Source organism: Primulina huaijiensis, chromosome 11 (assembly GCF_012295235.1).
Source record: "Primulina huaijiensis isolate GDHJ02 chromosome 11, ASM1229523v2, whole genome shotgun sequence".
NCBI lineage: Eukaryota > Viridiplantae > Streptophyta > Magnoliopsida > Lamiales > Gesneriaceae > Primulina > Primulina huaijiensis.
The window spans coordinates 14,709,360-14,729,119 of record NC_133316.1 but is presented as its reverse complement, the minus strand read 5'-3'; the positions used below and the strand labels follow the sequence as shown (position 1 = coordinate 14,729,119).

The 19,760-nt window shown below is 37.2% G+C and overlaps 2 protein-coding genes across 2 annotated transcripts; one reads left to right on the top strand and one right to left on the bottom strand.

The window, feature by feature from the left end:
• Nucleotides 1-375: 375 nt before the first annotated feature.
• LOC140988699 (zinc finger CCCH domain-containing protein 3-like) lies at nt 376-6,293 on the bottom strand. Its single transcript, XM_073457747.1, has 7 exons — nt 5,975-6,293; nt 5,604-5,776; nt 5,427-5,486; nt 3,824-3,940; nt 3,401-3,670; nt 2,544-2,771; nt 376-931 (listed from the first exon to the last, which is right to left on the bottom strand). Exons 1-7 carry the CDS (start codon nt 6,030-6,032, stop codon nt 566-568), a joined length of 1,272 nt encoding a protein of 423 aa, XP_073313848.1. The 5' UTR covers nt 6,033-6,293; the 3' UTR covers nt 376-565.
• Nucleotides 6,294-9,253: 2,960 nt separating this feature from the next.
• LOC140988413 (uncharacterized) lies at nt 9,254-9,658 on the top strand. The gene has a single exon (XM_073457429.1). The coding sequence runs from the start codon at nt 9,254-9,256 to the stop codon at nt 9,656-9,658; it is 405 nt and encodes a 134-aa protein (XP_073313530.1).
• The last annotated feature ends 10,102 nt before the right edge of the window (nt 9,659-19,760 follow it).

Below are 19,760 nucleotides of genomic sequence, written 5' to 3'. Positions count from 1 at the left end.
AATTTACACGTAGGTCCATACTTTCAAAGTCCGTAAACGCTGTAATACGAACATACAGGATGTCCCTGCAAGAGATGTAAATGCGACCTGAAAGTATAATAATAGATTTTAACACAGATTCCATAAGAACGTAAGAGCTCACTATTGTTTATGTAAACAAACTAGACGACAGAAATTTCGTAACCTCATTTTTTCGTTTGATCTATAAATATGATACATTGTGATAGTTTATCTATTATAAAATAGTGTAAACTAAAAAGTATTTCTTGCAACGAAGAATTCAATATATAGATACTGTCATTAATTATAATAAAAGCAGCAGATTAACTATGATAATATTATAGATATAATTTACTATCTAACGATGTAGAAGAATGGCGCAAATCGAGACAAAGATGTCACCTACAAATCAAGTGTTGTGCTTGGGAACAGTATTAAAAACGTAAAACAAAAAGACCATGTCAAATAATGTACTTCGATTTACATTCAAATTAAAAGGCCAGAGAAGAAAGATAAGCATCAATAACATGGATGCTGGTAGTCATTCTAGTCGTGCTTACAACAGTCAGCCAGATTCGCTAGATTCGTAGTGGATCATATCATAAGGTGTTTTGTAGGAATTCGGGAGAGAATTAGAATGATCAGGTGAATCTTCGCAGCCTTTAGTATTAGAGTGCCAATTCTCGTCGCTCCTAGTCACACCTTTCTTGATCCCGCAACTTAAAGTTGATGATTTAGAGGGAGACATTTCAGATGATGGAACCAGTGGTGATGTTCTTTGGTACAGTAGGGAAGGTGAATAAGGAGTTGCCAGAGGTGGGATGCTCAGACTGTAGGCGTATGAGTAGGCGTCCAACGGGTGATCAAATTTACACGTAGGTCCGTACTTGCAAAGTCCATAAAGGCTGTAATACGAACATACAGGATGTCCCTGCAAGAGAACAAAAAATAGTTTAAACACAAACTGTAAAGACATCATATCAAACATTAAATTTTCAGAACATTGTCTTGTTGCAAGGATCATAATGCCTTGCACTTCAACTGTTGACAACGCAGCTTTTGGTCATCCCACAGCCTTTTTTCTGAGTAAAACACGTGTTTTTTGTTCCCATTTTGTGGAATTATCACCGCGACATCACAACTAACCACTTCCACATTATTTGAGGATTGGCCATCATACCGATCGACTCTATGTTTAAAACATGGCATCATGATCTTTGCTCGGTCCATAGTTTTTAGCCATGTTCTATGAGATGAATTCATTCCTCGTATTCTCGACAACATAAGAACGTGTAGCTCTCTGATATGATCCACAAAACTGAGGCCAGATTTCACCCTGTACCTTTGTGACTCAACTGACTAGGTTTTTCTTTACCTTTCAAATTACAACTACTAATAATCCATGGTTACGTTAGATTTTTACATAATCATGGAAAGTGCCACTTTGTATGATTCATGCAAGCTCTCCATCAGAATTCATAGCATTTAACTTTCAACAAAGCAAGCCAACCAAATGCTCTATGTGACAAGAAAAATATACAGCTATTTCCACGTTCAAAATTTTCGACAGCTATCACAGATCTCACACACGTACAAATAGCAAGTAATTTCCCGACCCGCCCCACCTAATGGCGAGTTGCGGGCCGGCCCATCCCGATAGCCTGTTTTGATGTCTACGTAAAAGGAACCCGTGACCGATTCATTTTAAGAAACACGATCAATTGAACTATTTTACCAATGACAATATAAAATGGTACAACTCTAATTTTTTATGCGTTTCATCAATATGGTTTGAGCCGGGGCTCACATGAACGCATCCCACATAAATAAATACAGCAGAAACTTTTGGCAATACAGGGTAAAAGTTCCTATTTCCTCACATGCAGAATGCTTTACATTGTAAGCTCAACATAAAAACAGACATTTCTCAGTTCATCTCAGTACTCAAATTGAACTGGGTTATTTCATAACAACTCAAAATATAGTGGGAATATGACTTCTGCAAAATTATGAAGTGTTTTTGTTGATCATGGATCAAATAGTGACATTATATAGGATAACTCATGTTTGCTATGTATGTTATAAAACTGACAGCCGTGGATGATTTTACGCTGGACTAGTCAGCGAAGCTGTAATGGGTTTATGTAAATTGAAATGAAATGGAAATGAGCGCAGTTAGAGGCAATAAGCACAGAATGGATAACGATTTACACGTTGAACTCATGTTAAGATTCCAAGCATCACAAGGAACTACTGATTCAAGCATCAAATGCAATCATGTCTTAAGAGTTGAGCATCATAAAATAATTAATTACACATGAAATTGAAGTACAATTTTCAGAGGAATCAGATTCACAAATCGACATTGTCAATTGATCAAACCAAATCCCCATTTTCTACCCGACAGTATTTTATTATGGAATTCACAAACACATTCTAACACAAAGAATTTATATTTTTTATTTTTATTCATTTAGGCTGGTCAACTAATCATATCAAAAGATACATGCCAACAGAAAAGATAGAGACATGAAGCAACTCACAGGTCTTAAAGGAAGCCCAAGTGGACCAAGGGAACTCGATGTCAGTTGCGAGATCTTTTCTCTTGGGTGGTTATACTTGCAGTCCTGTCCATACTTACAGCTCCCATAATTCATGAAATATCGGCATTCAGGTTGATCCGGCCTTTCCGGAAGATAAGATGCTGATAGCTTCCCATTGGGAGCTGGTGCAGCATGGACAGTAGTCATAGACAGAGGACTGAAACTTCCCTAGTGTTCAGTAAGAGACCAAGTAAATAATTGCAAATTATGAATATAAACCTCATAATAAAATTTATACGGAAAGTTCATGACCCCAGACAACTAAATGCAGCTGTTAGCACAGTGATTAAAATGTATCAAGAGAGTGCTTACGAAAATATTGGCTGCATGACAAAGAAATCATACAGCTGTTCCACACATAATTTTCTTTTGATGTAATACAATGAAAAATGTCAATTTGTTCCATTCTACTTGAAAAGTTAAATGCTTTCAGTTCTACAAAATGGAGATACTGTCAACTTTGAAATGTCTGAGTCTTCCAAATTATGAAATAGTGTTCAAAATAACATTACAAATATAAGGCCTAACCAGAGTGTAGATCTACAAAACTACTTTTTTTTTTTAAATTTATAGTGTATAAGTTAGAGAAATATAGTTAAGAACTAAAAAAAAATATATACATTAGAATTGCTGCAATAGCCTACGATTTGATGGCAACAGATTTTCATCACCTTTCCTTCCAAGCAAAGTGCATTAAATTTTAAGCAAAACAAAATAACATTCTCGGGACACAAGATGTTGCATTAAATTTCACAAAAATCCCACAAACTGATAATTTTCCATTTAATAGAACATACCACATACGTGCTCCAGCCTTGTGATGGAGATAGAAATAATGGCATGTAGCTTTGTGAAAGTTGCATGGAAGGACTGGGGAAATAAGTAGTCTTTGAGAAGGATGCTGTTGGAAGTTCACCAACAGATGGTGCACCCGATGAAGACACAACTGCAGGTCCTACCACAGGTAAGACATTTGCAGTTGGCAGGGGTTGAGGATGATGGAACTTGCAAGCATATCCATACTTACATAATCCAGTCCGCATATAATGAAGGCATGACTTTGAATCCTGTATACTTGCACAGATTATGATAATAAGCTCTACCACACAAAAACCACTACTTCTATAATAAGCATTTTCATATCACATTCCATTTAGATTATTGAGCCTCCAAAAGCATTTTGAATTTATAGGTACAACTAGACAAAAAAGAATAAGTACCTCACGCATCGGCAGACCCAATATATTCGGGACGGCTGATGAGTCAACAGGCCTGTCCTTTGGGTGATGGTACTTACAAGATGACCCATATTTGCACCAACCTGTCTTTAGATAGAACTGCAAGACAATAGGAACAATTTATGAGAGCCTGTAAATGATAGCAACCCAAGAATTATGCAGATCTATCCTTACTTTGCAAGAGTTATGAAAAGTTCCTTATTGAAGAGGGACAAAAGCAGGAGAAGAAACAACTAATGACTGGTTTGTCCAAAAAATACAGTTTATGATTTACTCAATTTGTCCCAGAAGACGAATCACAGCCTTCAAATATACACCTAATCATCTATTCTCGTTCAAACAAACAGAACTTAACTCACGGGAAAAAGATTCAAGTAAAAAATGATAAATACTCGTAGATGACCTAGAAACATATAATATAACTAAAACATACCACGTCAGAAATCACTCCTGAACGTCATCAAGATCAGTATAAATATATTGATATGGAGAGATATAAGTTTATAGTATCTTCTGAGAACGTCAACAAGCAGTCATACATTTCAACAAGTTCAATGTAGTGGCCCGAACAAGTTGATTTCATTCAGTAAAAAAATTTTAAAGGTTCAGAATTCATTACAGGCTCAAGCAATTTGTTCTATTACAATATGAAAGAAGAGAGAACTCAGCTGGCTCAAACATTGTCTTATGAAAGTCCAAAATATGATTAACTGAACATATGTAGCCCCAAATTCTCTCTCTATATATATCGAGAAGAAGGAGCCTATAAGTTCTCATTTGGGCCTCCGAATATGTGCTCCCAAAACTACTACACACGTTTTTAACTTTTAACAAAATACACATGGTAATTTCAAAATCTTTTATTAACATGGTAACTTTTATTAACAATTATTTAACAAAATCTTTTAATAACATTGTTGTTGTGCAAATGCCAAGAGTGTGGAAATTAATTATAGTTAATTGAATGACAATTTGCAACAAACAGAAATTTCTCACATTGAGAAAAAATCCAAGAATAACTTTATTGAAAAATAACTTCTTCATCTAACACCCGTATAACTTGAGACTTGCTGAATATAGCAAGCTAAATTACCATAAACAACAAGGGAGTAGGGACATGTCAGTAAACCTTCCCATTCAAATCACTCCACACTAGGGCAAGAATTAAAAAGTCTACTTGAGTATAATGTTGATTCTATCATAAACAGCCCCCCTAACAGCCCCAATAAACCAGGAAACTACATCATCTTTGATTGATAAAAGGAAGGCGATAAGAAACATGTCTAATAAGATTTACTTCACAAGGAAATCAAGTCCAAAAAGTGACCACTTCGCAGAACCATAAGAAGATAAGGGAAAAGTGATTAATCAAGACCTTTGTTAAGCACAATATTTAAGATAAGAAGATATAAGGCTCTTGAAGAGATCTGTTTCTCAAACAGAACAATTAACTGTAAGCATTTTGTTATTTAATCAGGAAAATTTAAAGATAATGAATGAAAAAAAAAAGAAAAAGAAACCCAAAAATTAAAAAATCTAACACAGACAAATTACAAACCAGAAAACAAGAACAATACAAATTTACCCCGCAATCAGGCTGCCCAGCTCTTTCTGGCAGTTCAGCAGTGTTTCTAACACCATAATCCTAGCCATCATCAACAATAAAAAAAAACGAATATCATTCCATATATTACTTCATTAAGTAGATAAAACACCGCAAGCACAGTAAATAAAAAGATATCATTTTGAGATTGAAATTTACATGTCCTCCATTAGAGGGATGATTGAAACGACAATTGCTCCCATATCCACAAGTTCCGGTTCTCAGATAGTATATGCAATCCGGTTCACCTGGCCGATTCGGATATGCACCCACTGCATCACCCACTCCACCACTATCATTACTGTTCTCCAACTTCAACCTGCTCATCATATCTGCAGCAACAAACATTTACCAATCCGTAAATTTCTTTGGAACTTTTTAACAAAAACTACCTTCTGGATCATCAAAAGACGAAAACGATCATCAGCACAGAATCGGAGGATAAAAAATTACAAAAACGACATACCCTACCGCAAAACAAAATCAAATACCCAAAAAAATGTTCTCCACAGAAATATTCAAGAAAATACCTTCAGCTTGCTCAGGAGCTGGATTGTAGGAATCGGGCAACACACCATTCCTAATCATTCTCTTCCGATATTTGTACACACTTCAATAAATGCGATTCTCACTACGCACAATTAAAACTACGCACAATTAAACTCTAAAGATTATTCGTGTGCAAATGAATACACAAACGATCGATGAAACTCAAGAAAAAACTCCGATCAATGGCGTAAATCCAGAATCACGCCAAATTTAATTACCAAAATACGAACAATCAATAATTTGGAAAACTAAAATCTACGAAAGTTATATCAAGAAAAAGGCCAAATATTTAGTAGTAAATAATTAATTAATAATAATAAAATGTACTCAAGTAAGAATATTTAAAGTCGTAAAAAATTAAATACTACGGGACAATGAATTGTAATGACGTATATGCCCTTTTCGTTTTCTTTTTTAAAAAGTTGAGCGTGGGCTTTTAGTCTTTTCAACGGATAATTAATACAGCAGACGAGAATATAATTTTTTGTCTCTATTTTATAGTACGCGAAAAATCGGCGCCGTTAAAGCGAGCGAATGAAATAGCGTGGTCTACAAGCAGGGACGTGTGAGCCGTTGGATCAATTTCTGTGGGGTCCACATGGGAGATGACGATGGAGCCCAATAGCACCGACCTCATAGATGTAATGTACGGGAAATTGGCCTTCAATCTCCGGCCGTCGATTTTTTTTGTGTTCAATCCCTGGGTACTTTTTTAGTACCACATTTCCACATGAAGTGTACCACATTTTGTATGATATATTACCACAATTTTGTGGGTAGAGAGTAAACCCAAAAAATATTTTGATTGGGGATTTTTCACCAACTTCCTCTATAATGTACATGTGCACAAAAAGAAATTATAATGATATTTTATTTTTAATATCGGAGCATTATAGTTTAATCGTTATAAAATGTTAATTTTATTTGGTTCCCGAATTGTATAAAATTTTAGGTTTTGAATCCAACTCGAATTAAATTTGATCAAGCTCCAGTTTGATATGTGTTTTAGTTGGAATTTGGTTTGAATCAAAGATTGAATTAGAATTTTAAATATGTTTGCGAACTAAATGTTAGAAATATATAATAAATTATTAAAGTTGACAATCAGCCAGCGAACTATAAAAAAAATAATTTGAGTTGAGTTCGGATAAAAAATAAAGTTCGATTTGATTTCGATAATTTAAAATATAATTAAATATTTTTCAAATCGACTCGATTTGTTTAGTAAAAGTAGTTGGCCTCAAAAATAAGAAATAATATATTTAATCATTTTCTAAATGAAAATATTTATTAAAAAAAATTAGAGAATTACAAACTGCTACTAAGTCTAAGTATAGTTGATTGTAGAAGAAATGCAGAGTGCAAATTAAAGGCAGTTGAGGTGTAATAAAATACAAGCAGCTGCCGAAATCATAATGGTTAGATTTCTAGCAATCAAATTTGTAATGATTAATATCATGTATATATTGGAGTAATTTCGTTTTGACAATTAAAATTATTGGGTTTCATATGATTCAATTAAAGATGTATAAGATATTTAGAGTTATTTACTTTTATTTATGTTCAAAACGTTTGACCTCAAACTATTACAAAATTAACAAAGATAGTCGTTCTTTTATGTCCATACAATGATCAACTGGAAAACTCCTTTGGTGATACCTCGAGAAATATCTCATATTACCCCGGGTCACGTCGGTTTAGAACATGGGCAGTCAGGAGAACAGAGCAGCCTTGCTCTGTATCCAGCGGGGGGTTGAGTTCACTTGTGAGCCTGGGAGGATAGAGCCCGAGCATCCAGGAGAAAGAAGCAGCAAAATTGAAGTTCATCTGTTAGCCCGAGAGAATAGAGCCCGGGCATCCAGATGCAGGTATCTGTTTTATATTACATATATGGGACACCATGGTATTGGTCATCATTAGGAGATCTTTTGACATATGACAGAGTGATGGGACTCGGTCAAAGTAAGCATGGACTGTCAGACTTAACAGTGTCAGTAAGAAGAAGCATGGTGAGCCGTCCCATCGTGAGTAGTGGCTGAGTACTGAAAACAAAATCATCATTAGTTTTCTTCGTATAAATACTCAGGTTTGCTTATTACTAAGACATTCATATACATTCCCTTGCAAACGAAATACTCACTTTCTTCATAAAATATTGACTTGAGAGCCAGAGTGGCCACGTTGGAAAATCATCAGGCGCTCCACTAATGATCTCTGTTGTTTTAAGCTTGCAAATATTTCCAGAGGGAAAACTTTATCTTGAAAGAATACAACGTGACTTGGTGCAATTGCCTTCAGACCCAATTCACTTGGTCTCATCATTGGTGCCGTCTGTGGGAAATCAGATAAAAGACGAAGATATAGTTTCCACTCGAAAATCAACCGGGAGAGACTTTTTCTTAACTACGTTGGTGGATTCAGCCCAACGGTGGTTTGAGAAGCTGGATCCTCGGAGTATACAAACTTTCGAGGACTTCAAAAGCATCTTTTTATATCACTTCAGTAGCATCAAACGGTAAAAAAAAGACGGCCTTTAGCCTGTTCGAGATCAAGCAGAGCAGAGAGGAATCATTAAGAGCTTATATCCGTAAGTTCAATAAAGCAGCATTGGAGGTACCTTCCTATGCCCTTGAAACAAAGACCACGACGTTCACCCAAGGGCTTCAGGAGGGGGACTTCTTCCGATCCTTGGTAAAAAAGCTACCGAGAGATTTCGAAGATTTATTATCTCGGGCAGAAAAATATATCAATATGGAGGAAGCTCAGAAACAAAATAAGAGAGGCTGTCAGGAGAGAAAGAAGCAGTAAACTTGGGAAAGTAGAAGAACGGGTCCGTAGGGAGAACCCTCTGGGGCATTTCTCTAGTTTCGCTTCATTGAAAAGATCAAAGGACCAAGTTGTAAATCTTTGTGAGGATAAGGAAACCAGCTCCCACCGCCCTTCCCAGGGCTCGAAACCCGCTTTAAAGTTTTGTGCGTTCCACCAGGAATGCTATCATGATACTAGTGAATGCAAGCAATTAATGAGAAATAATCCTAGGGCAGATCCTATCGAAGCAAGCCCGACGGAGAAGAGAACAAAAAAACTCTCGTGGGTCCCCAGGAATCCGGGACAATTACCATCCAACAGAGCCCCGAATTCTGAAGTCTTTCGCGGGAATCACTTTAGACCCACCACGTCAGAAAAGACCCGGGAAGGGAAGACCAGGGAAAAATCCCCAACTCTGGGGGTAATTAAAATGATATTCGGAGGATAAACCGATGGAGATTCTAACGGGCTCGAAAAGCTTGGAGCCGGCGAGAAGTTTTAATGTGAATGTCCTAGGTGGAGAGGAAGAACCAAACATCAGTTTCGGGCCTCAAGATTTACAAGAAGTCATCCTACCTCACAATGATGCCTTGGTCATCCGAGCTAAAATTGCAAATTATGATATAATGAGAGTATTCTTGGACTCAGGCAGTTCCGTCAATGATCTGAAAGATTATCAGCTAGAGCTTTTGGAGACTGCTCTATTTGGGTTTGCAGGCCATACAGTGCATCCTCAAGGGGAGATTGTGCTCCCCTTGACCATTGGATCTAGGGATTTGAGGAAATCAGTGATGACCACATTCACAGTGGTCAGTGCACCCTCCTCATACAATGTCACACTGAGAGGCCGGCCATGAATGATTTTAAGGCTGTCACATCCACTTACCATCAAAAAATCAAGTTTCCTGTAAAAGGAAAAGTAGGGGAAATCCAGGGAGATCAACCATCTTCAAGGAGATGTTATGCTGAAACTGTTAGAGTGGAGAAAAAGAGGGCACCAATCAAAAACCGGTGTATTATGTAAGTCATGCCCTTAGGGGTCCAAAGCTAAGGTATACAGAATTGGAAAAAATAACCCTGGTGTTGATCATCATCGCAAGAAATCTGAGACACTATTTCCTGTCTCATTCTATCGATGTCCTCACCAACAGCTCATTGGGAAAAATCATGACCAACCCAGACATCTCGGGAAGGCTGGTTAAGTGGATGATAGAGCTCGGAGAGTATGATATCCATTACAAGAAAAATTAAAATCAACAACGCACCTACGACAACGGTTTTCACTAAAACCGTTGTCTTTTAGGTGTCAAAGACAACGGTTTTTAGGGTCAATGACAACAGTTCTATAAAACCGTTGTCTTTGAGCGTTTTTTAAGGTCAATCGACAACGGTTTTCTTAAACCGTTGTCGAATTTAGCGACGGTTTTTTGAAACCGCCGCTAAAAACCGTCGCTAATTTAAAAATAACGACGGTTTTGCTTAAAACCATCGCTAAATTTAACGACGGTAAAATATCCATCGCTATATTTAGCGACAGTTTTACATAAACCCGTCGCATGTTTTAAATTAGCGACGGTTTTCTATAAATACCCCCTCATTCGGTCCATTTTAAAGCACACAACTTTACAACACTTAAAACTTTTCTTCTTACATGATTTTAGTTTCGACTTAAGGTAAATTTTTTCGTTTTATTTTTTGTTAAATTTTTAATTTTAGTTAAGATCTCATATATTGTTAGTCTATTCAAATTACAAGTTTTTTTTAGAATTATTAAATTATTAAAATTATTTTTTTATTTTACTTAAAATATTAGCGACGGAAATCATGAACTAATCGTCGCTAAACTTAGCGACGGAACTCATTAACTAACCGTCGCTAATTTTGGCAACGATTTTTGAAACTATCGCTAATTAACGACGGTTTTACAAACATCCGTCGCTAAATTTATTTGCGACGATTTCTCAAAAACCGTCGCAAATTGTAGCTTCAACAACGGATAAAAAACGTTGTCTTTGAGCGCACCCTTTAACCACAAGGACTTTCACAATAGTTTTAAAAGACCTACAACGATGGTGAAAAACCGTTGTCGTAGGCCTTTTTTTTGTAGTGATCACTTACCATCCAAGGGCCACAATAAAAGCTCAGGCCTTGTCAGACTTTCTAATCGAGATGGTACGACTCGAGAAAGAAGAAATCTGGAGAATATTTGTTGATCATGCTGACAGTAAAGAAGGTAGTTGTTTAGGAGTTGTTCTAGTTGCCCCCACAGGCGAAAAAGTAAAATTGGCAGTGAAATTGGATTTCCGAGCTTCAAACAATGAAGCTGAATATGATGCTATCTGAAGCTGATCAAATAGGTCTTCGATCCTAGGCAGAGGATACTTGTTCTTGATTGTGACTTTGTTCAGTTCTCTGTAATCGATGCAGAGTCGCATGCTGCCGTGTTTCTTCTTCACAAATAGTACGGGTGTGCCCCATGGTGAAAAACTCGGGCGAATGAAACCCTGGTCCAGCAAGTCCTGAATCTGATCCTTCAACTCTTTCATCTCTGTAGGTGCTAAACGATAGGATGCCTTAGAAATCGGCACTGAACCTGGCATCAGCTCAATCTAGAAGTCCACTTCTCTGTCGGGTGGAATGCATGAAACATCATTGGAGAAGACACTGGATAAATCCCTGACCACCTCGACATCCTCTATCCTCTGACTGACTGGCTCAGACACTGTCACAATACTCGTCAGGAATTCTTGGCAACCTCTCCTCATAAGTTTCCTCGCACAGATACAAGAAATGATGTGAGACATCTGCTTGTTCCTTCCTGCCTCAAAAATAAAAGATTTCCCACTGGGCGGTCGAACAGATACTGTAATATCCAAGCCTGGTGAACGATACGGTTTAAGATTTTGTATGCTTATGGACTATTTGGTTAAGTTTATGGATAGGTTTGATGTTAAGAGTTGTGATATATGGTTTATAGTAGTGACGTTTATAGTTGTTGTGTAGTTGTTGTAGCATCGTTGCGATTTAATTCATGGTAATTCGTATGTTGAGCCAATTGTTATGAGGCCAATTGGAGTGGTTAGATAAGACATAGAGGTGTAACTTTCTTATTTTGAGTTTTGTTCAAATCATTGTGGAAGGTAAGCAAAAGTGCCCCGAAGTGAGTCGTGTGTTTCGACGTTCCTCCAGTGAAACATGTTGTGAGATTTAGCATAACGTTTTACTCAGACCTCCAAATGATCTGATATTTGGTGAGGTTCAAGAAAAGACATAGAGCTACAACTTTGTAGTTTACCATTTTTCCAGATTATGAAGGGAAGAGGCGTTTCAGAGGTAATCTTTGGAGAAGCTGTGCGCAGAGTAACCAGAGCGCACCCGCACTCCAAAATGTAGCGCACCCGCGGTCTACTGTTTCAGATTTTTGGATGAGGTGCCGAAGGCATAGCGCACCCGCGGTGAAAAGGATAGCGCACCCGCGGTCCGTGAACAGTAAAGTCTTGTTTTTTGATTTAAGTGCTTAAATACATGAGTTGGTTCACTTTTCCCTCATTTCTCTCCTCATTCTCGATTTCTTCAGCTCAAGGGAAGCTAGGGTTCCATTTTCTTTCTTTTATTTCTTAGATTTAAGCTTCTTGTTGGATTATTGAAGAGAGAACAATGTTATTTTGAGTTCAAGGAGCTAAGGTAAGCTTGCGGCTTTGATTATTTCTTGGTTTATGGTGTTGGGAGAAGTCTTGGGTATTTAGAGTGTGTTAGCTTTATGAAGTTTATGGTATGGGTTTATGATTTTTGAGATGTTGATGGTGAAGTTTATGGTTTATTGTTGTAGGTTGTGTACCAAGAGAGTAGATTCAAGGTTCCAAGTGTTGTAAGTGGAATTTCATTTCTTGTGCTCACATGATAATATATGTATTGTGTTTCAATGGTTTTAAAGTGTTATTCCCTTCCATTTGATTCATGCTATGTATTAATACACCTTGTTGTATATTAGAGGCATTTTATGTCTCAACCATGTCAAAGGGAATACAAGAGAAAAGATAGTCTTCAAAGTGTTTGTTTTAATGCCAAAGAGAGAATTCAAATGTTTTATTGGATTGATAGATACATAGCCAGAGATTGCATGCAATAAGTTGATCAACGACCATAGGCTTATATCCCTCAGAGTTATCGATTCATATCGATGGGATAGAGGCACAGAGACAGAGATACTATATAGATATCAATCCAACAGAGAAAAGAGAAATACCATCGTTATTGTTATTCATTCTATGATATTCATGTTTCAGAGTTGATGGTATTTAATGTTTTCAAAGCCATGTTTTACAGAGTATGGTATATGTACATTGCTATGTAAGAGTTCCACTTGCTGAGTTTCATACTCATTTCAGTTATTCATGTGATGCAGATAAGAGTGACGGGCCGGGACGTTGATTGGAGCCGGGGTCATATGCATAAGAGAGGGAAGGAAGAAGACTATTTTGCAAGTATTTTGACATGATCACAAAAATGATGTTTTGTATTTTGTTGCCTCATTTGATTGATCATGTATTAACTTTTGTTTATATATTGTAATGTATTTTAAATCCTTCCTCCCTTCAAAGAAAATTTTAAATTTCCGCTGCTATTTTATTAAAACCAGCCAGAGGGGTTACAGATACTGACATCTGCCGGAAATCTATCGAAGCTCCATTTGATGAAAGCCAGTCCATACACAGAATGATGTCAAACTCAGGCATCGGTAACACAATCAGGTTTGCCCAAACAACATTCTTCTGCAAACGAAGCTACATATTCCTCACTAAGCTCGGCGTAAGCATCTGATCTCCAAAATGAGTCAAAACACTGAAACCTAAATCCATGGCCTCTTTTACGATCCTCAGTCACTTGACAAAAGTTTCGGATATAAATGAATGTGTAGCTCCGGAATCTAGCAGTGCATATGTGATTACACCTGAAATAAATATCTTTCATGTGACAAAACATACCATCAAATCCGATCGTGTTGAAACTTAAGGAATTTTCTACGTTAATTACCCAAAATTCTCGAAAATCTCCATTTTAGTACTAGAAATCCTTCGAAAATTATACAATGTGACCCTATAAATTTTCGGAAATTGCATTCTCAACCCTAAAGTTTCGAATTTTTTCTTCAATTCGGTCCTTCATTTTTCGAAAATTTGCATTCTAGCTCCATAAAAATTCGAATCTAATCAATTTGGGCTCTAAAATCTCAAAAATCATTAATTTGATCCCTAAAATTTCAGAAAAATGCGAAAACAACCCCCTATATATTGAGAATTTGCAAAATAGCCCCTCAATTTTCGTTTTTTTTTTTTTTTTGCAATTTGACCCTTAAGATTCTTAATTAAGCCAATTCAACCTTTAATCCCACCTGTTAGAACATACAACCTATTTTATTCTAAGTTCTCGATCCCAAAAGTAAATCTCTCAACCAAATTAACATTCCATGCAATCAAGGCGACAAATAAAAATTTTAAACAAGACTGTTATCGATGATCAGTGTGGAATCTGGCTCAGCCTCTGCTTCCTCGACATGCATAACATAGGCTCTGCCAGTAGTAAGGTCCCTGTTCCTAGGGCAATCCGCAGCTTTGTGGCCTTTTTTTTTGCAAATAAAGCACTTGAATGTCCCCAACATGCGCTTACCAAAATGGAACCGGTTGCATTGCTTGCAGAGTTGTCTCTCTTCTGGCTTGGGGGCCTTTAGAGCCTGCGGTGGCCTCTGCTGCCTTGGGCTCTTGAACTGTCCCTGAGGCTTTAGCTGCCCCGGATTCTTAGGTGGCCATGTAAATTGCTTCTTTTGAGGCTGAGAATTCTGCTGGGCTTGATGCTTCTTCAGCTGCATCTCCACGTCAATATCCTCAGGGCCTGCTCTGCCTGAAAAGCACAAGCAGCGGCAGCATCATACGTAGCCGGCCTCATCAACATGACATCACGGCGTATGGTGGGTCTAAGTCCATTCATGAAATGCCTCAACTTCTCAGTTGCATCTCTCGCAATAAGCGGCACAAAATGACAGCCCCGATCGAACCTCCTGATAAACTCAGCAACAAACAAGTTCCCCTGTCGGAGACTCATAAACTCTCGTGTCAGGCGTCCCCTGACGTCAGCTGGGAAGTACTTGTTATAGAAGATGTCCTTGAACTAATTCCACGTGAGGGTAGCTAAATCCACTCCGTGCGCTGCCTCCCACCATAGGGATGCATCATCCCTCAGTATATACGTAGCACATTTGACTCGATCCCCATCTCTCATGTCTAAATACTGAAAGTGCAACTCTAGAGACCGAATCCTACCCTCTGCTACAAACGGGTCAGTAGTACCCCCGAACTCCTTCGGGTTGAGCCGTTTGAACTGTTCATATATATCAGTCTGGGATCTCGGAGCCTGCTGCGCTTGCTCCATAAGTCGTGCAATCCCCTCCAAAACCCGAGTAGCGGTATCTCCCGGTGGTGGTTGTGGTGGTGGTGGTGGTGGTGGAAAGCCTCTATCACCTCCAGGATTATCATCCTACCTGTCCGTGCTAGGGGCTCGTCTGGAAAGCATAATATCTGAATACAGTCCAAATTATAAACGTAACACATCATGGAATTCAATCTAGCTTTCAAAAGATTAATCCCTAAAGCATATAAACAACTAAGCATGTACTATAAATCATATATCATGTAACATGCATGTGATAGCATTAAACTATTTAAAACATTTAAACTTACAGAATTGAGACTTGACGACTGAGCTTCTGAAACTGGCGGTGGCACAACCTTTTACAGGACCCTTGCTCTGATACCAATTGTTATGTCTATTACTAAAATAATACTAGAATTTTTTTTTGGAAGCTAATTTCGAAAATGATCAAACGCATGCATGCGAATAAAAACAGTCCACCATGCATATTAAAAAGTTATTCGATTACTGAAAAAAATGACTGCAGTTAAATAATTCCTAATTAACATCAACTCCTAGCCTACTGTTTTGAAAGGAATTCAAAGCCATGCACGAAAGTCTGTCAAATCCACAATGTATAAAAATATGCAAAACGCGTAAAAACAATGTTCATCCATGACCTATAAACATAATATAAGGAAAAAACGTAAAGTCCTCGGGTTATCGTGCGTACTCCCAGCTCCACCTACTCAGTCTTCGGCACCTCCAGTCTCTACATCATCATGCTCACCTGAATCAATCACACCTAGTGAGTTTAAAGACTCAACATACTTGTACCGATATAACAATTACATATAAATAACATGCAACAATGAAAAGTACTGTAATTAAAATAACCTTCATGATTTTAAAAGCATGAACTTAAACATATCGTAACATAAACATATTCAAACGTATCTCATCATTTAATCATATACCTGTTCATTTTACTTTACTGAATTCAGATCATTAGTTGTGACTTTCGTATCAGCTCTAAGTCGATGGATCCATCTATGTATAACAGTGGTACCCGGCGACGGGGACATCAGCGAAAATTTTACCCATCCATCGAGCCTTGGCCTTACATGTTCATGTTCGTGTTCGTGTTAGTCACAACCAACTCACCTCATTCAAAAGCATGTCATTGTATTCATCACTTGAAAAATTCATGCATATACGTATATTTTCTTAAAACCAGGCATGAAACGTATTTTTCGTATTTTCCTAAAAATTCATATTCATATTAAACATATACATTTTTAAACTTGCAATTTTTGCTATCAGGGCGCCACCAGGAATGTTAACTCGACCCGAGTGCAAAATGACCATTTTGCTCTTGAAAACCCTAATTTCCCATTTTACCCCTAGACCTCAAAATTTCGACCTAAAGCCAACCAAACTTATTAAAACACCTCAAAACATATTTATAACTATTTCCTAGACGTAAACTCGAGCTCAAACCTTAGATTCTATAATTCGCTTAAAACGTAGACTGGAGTCCCTGTTTTAGTCCGAACTTAACCAAACTTAAACCATATTTCAAAAGCTCATAACCAAACCCTGTATGATCCAATTAAACCGTCAACAACCTTGAACACAATTCCACATCAACACCCAAAATGAACCATGCTCATCAAAATAAAAAACTCTCAAGTGCAGGACTAGCGCCTAGGCGTTGGCTGAGTAGTGCTGCTGTGATACAAGGGCCGAAGCTCGAGCGCTGCGGTGCTAATCCTGCGGGCAAAAACCCCAATTTTCCATTTTGAAGCCAAGCCATCCTACGCTCACCCGGCCCCGAACTAGGCTCGAACCAACACATCCTAGACCACAACCAAACCTTGCCGCACTGCCCTAGCCATGACCTTCAACCCCATTCCCTTGAATACACGTGAACTACCCAAACTCCCCAAAATCGAGCCACAAACACGGGAATCGATTGGTTCTCCCTCAAACTTGCATCGACCTCAAGAACAGCACATACGTTCCTACATATCTACTATCAGATCACTCCCAACATAAGTCAAGAAACGTGAGAAGCATGACAATAAAAATGCGTATTTTCATGTAGAATTCAAGTAAAACTGGTATGTAACACTATAACCACAATATATCATGCAAATACATTTCAAAACATATATTATGATGTGATCAATGTGAAAAAAGGGAATCGAGCGTGCCTTTGCGTATTTACGCTCGAAAACTCAACAACAATTGCATAGAACAGACATTGAAGGGACGGGGAAGAGTTACTATTAATTATTATTGAGAAAACCGAGCAAAGTGGTTGCTTAAATGTCATGAGAAGCTGCTGGGACTTGGGATGGGTGGCCGAATGCAAATGGGTGAGTGATTAGGGTTTTGGGAGGTAGTGTTGTTATAATATAAATGTATATTGGGCCCATTAATTAAAATAATAAGGATGAGTAGGAGTTTAGGCCCAATATATAATAGAGTAGGCCAATTAAGCCCAATAACACCCTCGAAAAATATTTCATTTATGTACGTTTTTGAAAATATTGCCTGAACCCTCAAAAAGCCCTTTGTTTTGCCAAAAATTGCATACTAGTTTAAAATATGACTCGATGAGTAAAATATCATAGAAAGACCCATTTTCGAAATTCACACATATTTACACTATATATTAAATAATTAAAAATAATAATTTAATAAAAAATATTTCCTTAACTGTTCCCGGTCTCTGTTCCTCGTTCGAGCATGAAATATTACTAAAAACCCTATAACATGCAATCTTAATGAACCATGAAATAAAACATATATTCATGCCATAATCATTATTTAATGGATTAAAATAATTAAATACATATTATAAATAAAACCCTAGATTTGCATACAGTTACACATGGACGAGAAGGAATTTGCTAAACGCCTGTTCTACACAGTTTCATGGGATCTGAAAATAGGTGAGAATTAATAAACAGAGAACCAAATTTGGGATCTTGTGCACCTCACATGTTTCATGTCATGTAAGAATACAGTTTATGGGTTCCAAGGGATTCACTAAATAAATAGTTACTTGATTTGACGGGGATGGGAATTTAAAAATCTGTTGGTGGCTGTTATTGTTATTGGGTGATATAAGAGTTATTTCTATATTTCAATCATTGGCCTCCTACACTAACGTTTTGGAATTGTTGAGAAATAGTTCATATCTTGAGTGATTTCCTGTAATGGATTTGTGATTAACGCTGTAACAGTCAATTAATCTTGCTTGGTTAATTTAATGTAAAAATAAAGAAAGGTTTCAAGTGTCATCTGGGTTTCATAAATAACAGTTAGTCGTGAGGATGAATAATATAAAATCTTTTGGTGGTTATTGTTGGAATCACATTGAAGTCCTGCATCTGTTTTTATATGATATACAAAAAATTTTGGAATCGATGACAATTGTCGATATTGCGTCTGTGAATTTCCAGTAAGTTTTTTGAGCAACAAACAATTACCCATGCTTGGCATTTTTTGTGACTTTGGCTGTGCTAATTGGATTCGAGAAGTTTTGAACTTTTCAGTCTATAAAGTATGTCAAAATACATCAATGGAAGTCGTGTCAGCCTGCAGATGTTAAAGTGCTAGTTCATGTAACACAGGCACACACAGAAATATGATTCAGGGAAATATAAAATATTTTATCTGAGTCCCTGTTCACATATTCACTTTGACAATCATTTTTGTGTATTGTCGAAAATATTTCTCGTGTACATGTGTGTGGCACACATGATGAAATTTCAAAATGCTCTATTGCACGGAGTAAGAAATCATGATCTGTATAGATGAAAGTAAGAGCCAGCTGTTTTCTCTTCTTCTTTTTTTCTTTTTTGCAAAGTGCAGGTCTGGAAGCTATGTTGTGAATTCCTTAATGTTCAACTTATTTGGAGTTTCTGACATAAAAGAAATGAAACATGTTAATGACTTTGAATGCCTCTCTTGTGCAATTGGACATTGAAAGCCTTTTCTCTTTTTAGTTCTGATGCTACAAGGACTCGGGCGAAGGTGCTTGCTGAAGAAATTGGGTCGTGGCATCTTGATGTTTCGATTGATGGATTGGTTTCTTCCCTGATTTCTTTGTTTCAAACTCTTACTGGAAAGAGGCCACGGTACAAGGTATGAGATGAAGATTTTAAACTTAAGTTTGTGCTCATCGAATGACCTTTATGGTTCGACTTGAAGGGAATTACTTCACCGAATTCCCAACTTAAAATGTGTGGACAAAAGTAGTATTCCTTGGCTTTCTGGTACATTCCTTTAAAGTTGATGGTTTAGAGGTCAATAAATAATTCGCCACCGGTTTTTTATGCTATATCATAAATTCATCAAATAAATCTCAAAAAAAACTACTTTTTATGCAAATCATTGCCAAGAATTTTTCTTAATTCAGGCAATTACCAATCTTTTATATTGAATCATAAAACCTATCTGAGATTGTTTCATTGGAAAAGTTTATTGAGCGTATCCTTCATTTTAATCTAGTAGTCTCTTATCCTTTCAACTTCATACGTT